General features: G+C 44.1%; 1 protein-coding gene across 1 annotated transcript in view; it reads right to left on the bottom strand.

Moving 5' to 3' along the window:
• Window positions 1–1,990: 1,990 nt before the first annotated feature.
• LOC308677630 (D-serine dehydratase-like) overlaps window positions 1,991–7,979 on the bottom strand; it is a 26,289-nt gene continuing 20,300 nt past the window's right edge. The window contains exons 8-10 of the mRNA XM_081344224.1: window positions 5,782–5,887; window positions 5,303–5,388; window positions 1,991–2,557 (exon numbers count right to left, since the gene is read on the bottom strand). Coding sequence (XP_081200350.1) covers window position 2,557; window positions 5,303–5,388; window positions 5,782–5,887 — 193 coding nt within the window. The 3' untranslated portion in view covers window positions 1,991–2,556. The remainder of the gene's footprint in view (window positions 2,558–5,302; window positions 5,389–5,781; window positions 5,888–7,979) is intronic.

Here is a 7,979-nt window from a genome sequence, read left to right as displayed (position 1 = left end):
AGGTAAACTTACAACCACAACTGAGTCCAAAATTTCTGCTGCTAAGCTGTTAAGTGAGTTTCGCCTCATTTTATGACCTTTTCTGCCACCGCTGTTAAGTGAATTACTGCAGCTGTTAAGTTAGGAACACAGTCGTTAAGTGAATCTGGCTTTTCAGTACTGTTGTAAATTTGAACAGTCACTAAACGAACAGTTGTAAGTTGAGAACCATCTGTGCTTCATTTTATTCATTCATCTGCTCAGTTCATTCATTTAGAGAATAATTAGAATATTATTTTCTATATAATTATATTACACAAGCAAAATTATTACTATTACTACTACTACTACTACTATTATTGTTATTATTATTGATCATCACAGAGTCAGCCAGATGTTTAAACTGCATTTGGCATTTTTGTCTACCTATCGAGTCCTTACCAAGGACCTGGGATGTTTGGCAGATGTGGATGTTTGATGGTATTACAGATCTCGTCGCAGGATGGAAGCAGTTCCTAGTAAGGCCGCCTTTTGCAATTGACCAATGGCGTATAGTCAAGGCTCTGGTCTTCCCAGTTGCAATGTATGGCAGTGAAAGTTGGACCATAAGAAAGGCTGAGCGCCAAAGAATTGAGATCCTTTGAACTATGGTGCTGGAGAAGACTCCTGCGAGTCCCTTGGACTGCAAGGCGATCCAACCGGTCAGTCCTAGAGGAGATCAACCCTGACTGCTCTTTAGAAGGCCAGATCCTGAAGCTAAAACTCAAATACTTTGGCCACCTAATGAGAAGGAAGGACTCACTGGAGAAGAGCCTCATGCTGGGAAAGGTTGAGGGCAAGAGAAGAAGGGGACGACAGAGAAGGAGGTGGCTGGATGGAGTCCCTGAAGCAGGAGGAGTGAGCCTAGATGGACTCCAGAAGATGGTAGAGGACAGGAAGGCCTGGAGGAAGGTCGTCCATGGGGTCGCGATGGGTCAGACACGACTTTCGCAACTAACAACAACAACAACAATGGCGAATTTGTCAATATGTTGTTTGTTTGTTTGTTTGTTTGTTTATTTATTTATTTATTTATTTATTTATTTATTTATTTATTTATTTATTATGAGTAGAGAATAATAGAAAATACTGTTCAGCTCATTTATTTAGAGAATTTGTAACGAAGCCCACTCAACTCTCAAGTGTTAATGAAATTCTGAATTTTCCTCCCAATTGTGGTCACTGAGGACTAGCTGTAAACAGAATTCCTGGATTCAAAGCTGCTGATTTCGGAGTCCAAAGCAGAGCAGCCCAGCCTTGGCAATTAAAACCAGAGAGGAGGGGTCTTTTCTCCCCCCCCCTCAGCTATTTGGGTTATGGCTGAGACCCTGAAGTGCAAGGCATAAACTTGTCCGGTCCCTCCAAAGCAGGGGGGGGGGGCTTTGAGAATTGAGCCACAGGCCTTTCTTTCCCCTCCTTTGATCTCTGCAATCTTTGGACTCTGCTGGCCCCCTCCCCAAATTCCAGGCGATGTTATTTCCGGTCTCTTGAAGTGCAGGAGACAAAGGGGGGGCAGGGGGTGTGGGAGGGGGCCGGCCAGGGAAATCTTCCTTAAAAGACAGAGGAACAGCAAATTTTGTCCCAGGGCTCACAAAAGGCGGGGGGGGGGGGGGGAATGAAAAATTATTATCAAATTTCTGATTTATTCATTTTTTTTGCTAGCTCAGAAAACCTGATGCCTTTTTAAGAAAATTGTAAGCCGGGAAAAGAGCCACCGGATTCTTTTTGAACCCATCAATTATACGAAATCCTGAATCCCATTTATTGTAAATAAATGCCAATTGCTAAAGGGCCTGAACTGCAATCAGATGACCACAACAGGGACGCTGCAAAGACAAGTGTCAATCAATGAGGGATTGTAAGTCATGTCTTTCTAAGCAATAATATCCCTGTGCCAGTTTGTGTAACGGAATAAAATGGGAAGAAGTCGTTGTTAAGGAAAAAAATAAAAATTGCACACACTTGGTTATGCTTTTATCTTTTTAATGTCAGCCTCGGCTTGCTGAGGCTTTGATCTGAGATGGTGGCATCAAAGACATGCTGCGAGTCCTCGGCTTACGACCACAATGGAGCCAGGACCAGTTGCTAAGTTGCTAAATGAGTTTTGCCTCCTTTTGTGACCTTTCTTGCCTCAGTCGTTAAGTGAATCGCTTCAGTTGTTAAGTCAGTCACACGGCCGTTAAGCAAATCCGGCTTCCCCATTGACTTTGCTTGTCAGAAGTTTGCCAAAGGGGATCATGTGACCCCAGGATGCTGTGACCGTCATAAATACGAGTCCCAATTTTGATCACATGACCATGGGGATGCCGCAATGGTCGTAAATGTAAAAAACGGTCGTAACTACTGCCCTCATAATTCATAATTCACATAATTCACTCCAGTTTTCTACTGGTGTTTTTCAACCTTGAGATCTGATGAGTGGAATTAAATGGTCAGCTCAGAACCTGTCCCCAGTCCATGCCTTCTATTATCCAATCGTCTTATTTTATTATCAGTTTTATCCTCATCTCTCGCACGCTGGAAAGAACCAAAATGGATTCTGTATGGGGGAAAAAAAATCACAGGATGCCACAAAACAAACAATTCACATCAAATAAGGTGCTGCAAAGGAGGAAGAAACAGGCATGACAACTTTGCAAAAAAAAAAAATAGGGTTAAGTTTCAAAAGAACAGCACAGTCTTAAAATTTTAACTTGCCCAATTTTAATACTTTCAATTATTGTTCTTTCTATAATCTGCAAAAGGCCCAGAGTCGCCTTGGAGGGTTGCAGAAACATTGAATAAAAAAAATATTAAATCAATCAAATAAAAGAATTGATCCCAAACAAGAATGCCTCAGTAGATTTAAAAAAAAAAAGAGAGAGAGGAATTTGCAATTGGGGTGGCACAACTATTGCCGACAATTTTACAAGGGTTTTTACAGCCAGCCTCTCTCATCTGGAAGTTGGTACCTTCCCAGTTACACAATTCTCAGGCTTCTGCGCTTTTTCTCCCCAGGATGCAAAGGACCACAATATGCCACTTCAAAGGGGTCGTTGGGGAAGATCAGAGAGGTGGGAGGAAGTGGAGGGGGGGGGAAGGTGCCATCTGCTCCCCCCACCCAGAAAAAGGCCATCAAATTTTATGAGGCCCTTTTGAAGTCCCGAGATGGCTCCAGGAATGAAGACTTGATGCCTCCGGGCTCCCTTCCTCCTTAATGTGGACTAAGGGACCAGGTGGCTTTTGCTGAAGGCCTATGCTTACAACAGACAATAACAAAGTAGGAAGCAGCCCTGGAGGTCATCTAGTCCAACCCCCTGCTCAAGCAAGAGTCCTTATTCCACTCAGGAGAAATGGCTGCTGGTCTCCAGTGTTGGAGAAACCACAATTTCTGGAGGCAAGCCGTTCCACTGGTTAATTGTCCTCACTGTTAGGAAGTTTCTCCTTAATGCTAGGATGATTCTTCCCAGGAACCAGCGTTAGCCACATGGAAGGACCAACGGCCTAGCCTTATAAGCTGTCGGGAATTGCATACAGAAAATTGCAACACTGATTTTGATTCTGTGAATTGAAAAATACAAATTTTGGGCATAGGACAAGTTGGGGTGTTTCTCAATATTAGCAATGTTAATATGAATGGACTTCAACTCCCAGAATCCCCAGGCCAACCATGCTGTAAAAGGGGAGGACTTCAACTCCCAGAATCCCCCAGCCAGCATGATTTAAAAGGGGAAGACTTCAACTCTCAGAATCCCCCAGCCACCATGTAAAAGGGGAGGACTTCAACTCCCAGAATCCCCCAGCCGGCATGCTTTAAGAGGGGAGGACTTCAACTCCCAGAATCCCCCAGCCACCATGAAGTAAAAGGGGAAGACTTCAACTCTCAGAATCCCCCAGCCACCATGTAAAAGGGGAGGACTTCAACTCCCAGAATCCCCCAGCCGGCATGCTTTAAGAGGGGAGGACTTCAACTCCCAGAATCCCCCAGCCACCATGAAGTAAAAGGGGAGGACTTCAACTCCCAGAATCCCCCAGCCACCATGAAGTAAAAGGGGAGGACTTCAACTCCCAGAATCCCCCAGTGAGCATGAAGTAAAAGGGGAGGACTTCAACTCCCAGAATCCCCAGGCCAACCATGCTTTAAGAGGGGAGGACTTCAACCCCCAGAATCCCCCAGTGGGCATGATTTAAGAGAGGTGGGCTTCTGGGAATTCAAAGTACTGAGGCAGAGTGCCTTCAGCTTTGGAGGCAGAATCTGAATATTGGGGTCACAGCAGCAACAAGGAAAGAAGGGGCATCCTTGGAGGGGTATCAAATCTGTAAGAGGGTGGGCGGGACCTCATGGATAAGCTCCGCCCCTCCTTGCAGCTTTTTACCTTCATATTAGAGAAGACTGCCTTAATTTCCAATTTGCAGGGTGTCTCATGTGACATCACCGAAGATGAAGGCCAGTAAGACGGTTGGGAAATTGCAAGGACTTTAAACTAGGTTTAGATCAGGCCTAAATCCATCTATCTAGTCTCCATATCAATAGTGGACCACCCTAACCATAATCCTCTGCCTTCCTCCTTCCTCAAGGGATTTCAACACATTTCAAGAGACAATAGGATGCCATTGATACAGGAGTCCTCGACTTAACAACCATTTGTTTAGTGACCGTCTGAAAAAAGGGATTTATGACCGTTTTTCACACTTACGACCGTTGTGGCAACCTCATGGTCATGTGATCAAAATTCAAACTCTTAACTGACGTGTATTTAGGACGGTCGCACTGTCCCGGGGTCATGTGATTCCATTTTGTGACCCTGACAAGCAAAGACAATGGGGAAGGCAGATTCACTTAACAACCGTGTTACCAGCTTAACAACTGCAGTGATTCACTTACGTGACGAGAAAGATCACAAAATGGGTTAAAACTCATTTAACAACTGTCTTGCTTAGCGGTGGAAATTTTGTGCTCCATCATGGTTGTAAGTCAAGTTCAACCTGTACTGGTAGATGGATCCCTCTTTTCACAAACAGAATTGTTTCACCAACTTAAGTTGGTCACATCTTTATAAGCCATCATTCATGGCTTTTTATGAGTTGGACAGTTCAACAACCTGTGGACCTCTGGCTTGTTCTGGAATGGATTTTACACATGTTGTACAACTAAGTTGCCAATTCAGACCTTGCTAAATGGAGATGCAATATTCCCGTGCCACCAGAAAGTTCCTGCGTGTCAAACAATTGTGGGAATCCAACATCTAAAACATCAAATGACTCCACTGCCCAGGATCTGCAGATATTCATCTTGTCTTTTTACCAGCCTCGCACCGGCTTCCACGTCTCCACAACACGGCCCCCACTATGGACGAAGAAGACGGGGTGCATCGCGGCCGTGGCACACGCCTGTCGTTTGGGTAGAGCAGGGTTCCCCAAGTTGCATAAAACAAAGAGAAAGGCAGAAAAATGAGAGAGTTGGAAACACAGCTAGCTGTGTTGACAAACACACTTCCCAGGGTAAAAAAAAAAGGCCCAGTGGATGCATTCACACAACCTGAAAAAAAAACTGCTTGGGGTTAACCTGTGTTAGCATTGTTTTGTGGCTGAATATCATGTGAATGCTACCAGGTTAGTCAGTTTAGGGTTCTGGACATTGTGCAAAGCAGAAAAAACGCTGTGTCAGAATCCAGGTTAAATGGGTTGTGTGAATGCGGCCTCGGAAGACCCTCGGGAGAGGCTGGACCAGCAGCAAACCTGCACAGATGGGGCCATTGGTTTTTAGATCCAAGCCAGACTTACATGATAAGGAATCAGAGCAAGGAGGCTGCCCAGAGGGAATTTGGCAAAATCCAGCTTCCCGGTCATGGGTTCGATTTTTCCGTGCTCCTGGGTCATCCCCACCAATCTGCAAAGGAAGATCAGAAGCTGCTTTTCCTTCTGGATAGGATCTCTGTGTGACAAATCTCTTCGCCTGAAGACTTGCCATTTCACAGGATCCTAGGGTTGGAAGGGACCATAGAGATCATCTAGTCCAACCCCCTGGCCCAGGCAGGAGACCCTATACAGGTGGTCCTCGACTTACAACAGTTCATTTAAAAAGTGACTTAAGTTTGTTTTTCACACTTACAACCGTTGCAGCATCCCCATGGTCATGTGATCAAAATTCAGAGGCTTGGCAACGGACTTATTTACGATGGTCGTAGGGCCCTGGGATCATGTGATCCCCTTTTGCGACCTTCTGACAAGCAAAGTCCAGGAGGAAACCAGATTTATTTAACAACCCTGTTACTCACTTAACAACCACAGGGATTCACTTAACAAGTATGGCAGGAAAAGTCATAAAATGGGGCAAACCTCATTTACTGTTTCACTTAGCAACAGAAAGTTTTGGCTCAATTTTGGTCTTAAGTCAAGGACTGCCTGTAGCATTCCGGATTGTCCTTGCTGGAAAATAATGGCGGAGGGAGAAGCCCTCGACAGGCTGCTGTTCTTTAGGGAAAGCGCTGAGGAAGGAGGGCCTGAGGGCCAGAAGGGGGAAGATCTTCTTGGTGGTGGCCCCACCAGATCTGAGCGAGTCCAGCTGCATTAAAGCCCCTCCACTTTTAGGCAGGAACGGAAGGGGTCTCCATCCTCTTCAACGGAGCCCTTGGCCCAGAGTCACTTGAAGGGTGCTTATGTTTTGAATTTTTTAAAAAAATGTATTATATTTTTAATTATCTAGCCCAGGGGTGTCAAACTCAATTTCATGGAGGGCCGCATCAGCATTGCAGTTGCCGTCAAGGGGCCGGGTGGGTGTGGCCAGGGTGGGCGTGGCCTGCTGGGTGGGCGTGGCTAGAGTGCATATGGCCTACTGGGTGGGCGTGGCCAGCTCTACATCCTTCGCATCAAGGGTGCCTATGGGGGCCTGCGCAGGAGGGGGACAGATCTGGGGGTCTCTGGCAGAAGGAGGGTCTCTGGGCCAGGGCCAAGGCACTGGGGGCCGTTCCCTCACTCTTTCCAGGATGGCTTCACGGGCTGCATGAAACCCCTTCGTGGGCCGGATCTGGCGCCCGGGCCTTGTGTTTGACATGTCTGATCTAGCCTATAAATACTTTTTGAAATAGACAGATGACAGATCAGATGGATGGATGGATGGATGGATGGATGGATAGATAGATAGATAGATAGATAGATAGATAGATAGATAGATAGATAGATAGATAGATAGATAGATAGATAGATAGATAGATAGATAGATAGAGATCATTCATCTATAAGAAATGAGATAGGTAAATGATAGATAATAAATAAATAGAATGAGATAGATTAGATAAATAAATAGACCATTAATCTATAAAAATAAAAGAAAGTTAGAGAAATGATAGGTACTAAAATGAATTGAGGGGTAGATGGACAGATTATTAATATATAATAAATGAAAGATAGATAAATGGATGATAGATAATAAATAAACAGATGAGATAGATAACAGCTATAGACAGACAGACAGATAGATGGATGAGAGATGAATGAAGAGAAGAAAGATGATTGGTGTATAATAAATGATTAATATATTATTGAAATAAATAATAAACATACATAAATGATAGATAATTTAACTGATACATAATGGATAAATGAATAAATATACATAGATGAGATAGATAATAGACAGAAATGATAGTTAATTGATAAACAGATGAGATATAGGTAATAGACAAATGATAAAAGATAGAAATGATAATAGATAAATCAAAGGACAAAAAAAGATAAATAGCAAATAATTTGGGTGCGCCTCAAATTACAACAATTCATTTAGTGGCCGTTCAAAATTACAACGGCACTGCACAAAGTGACTAATGACCATTTTTCACACTTACGACTGTTGCAACACCCCACCCCAGTCACGTGATCAAAATTCAGACACTTGGCAACTGACTCATATTTACGACGGTCGCCGTGTCCTGGGGTCACGTGATCCTCTTTTGTGACCTTCTGCCAAGCAAAGTCGTTGGGGA

This window comes from Vipera berus (genome assembly GCF_964194415.1).
Source record: "Vipera berus genome assembly, chromosome: Z".
NCBI classification, from domain to species: Eukaryota; Metazoa; Chordata; class Lepidosauria; order Squamata; family Viperidae; genus Vipera; species Vipera berus.
This window is presented reverse-complemented; position numbering and strand designations above follow the sequence as displayed.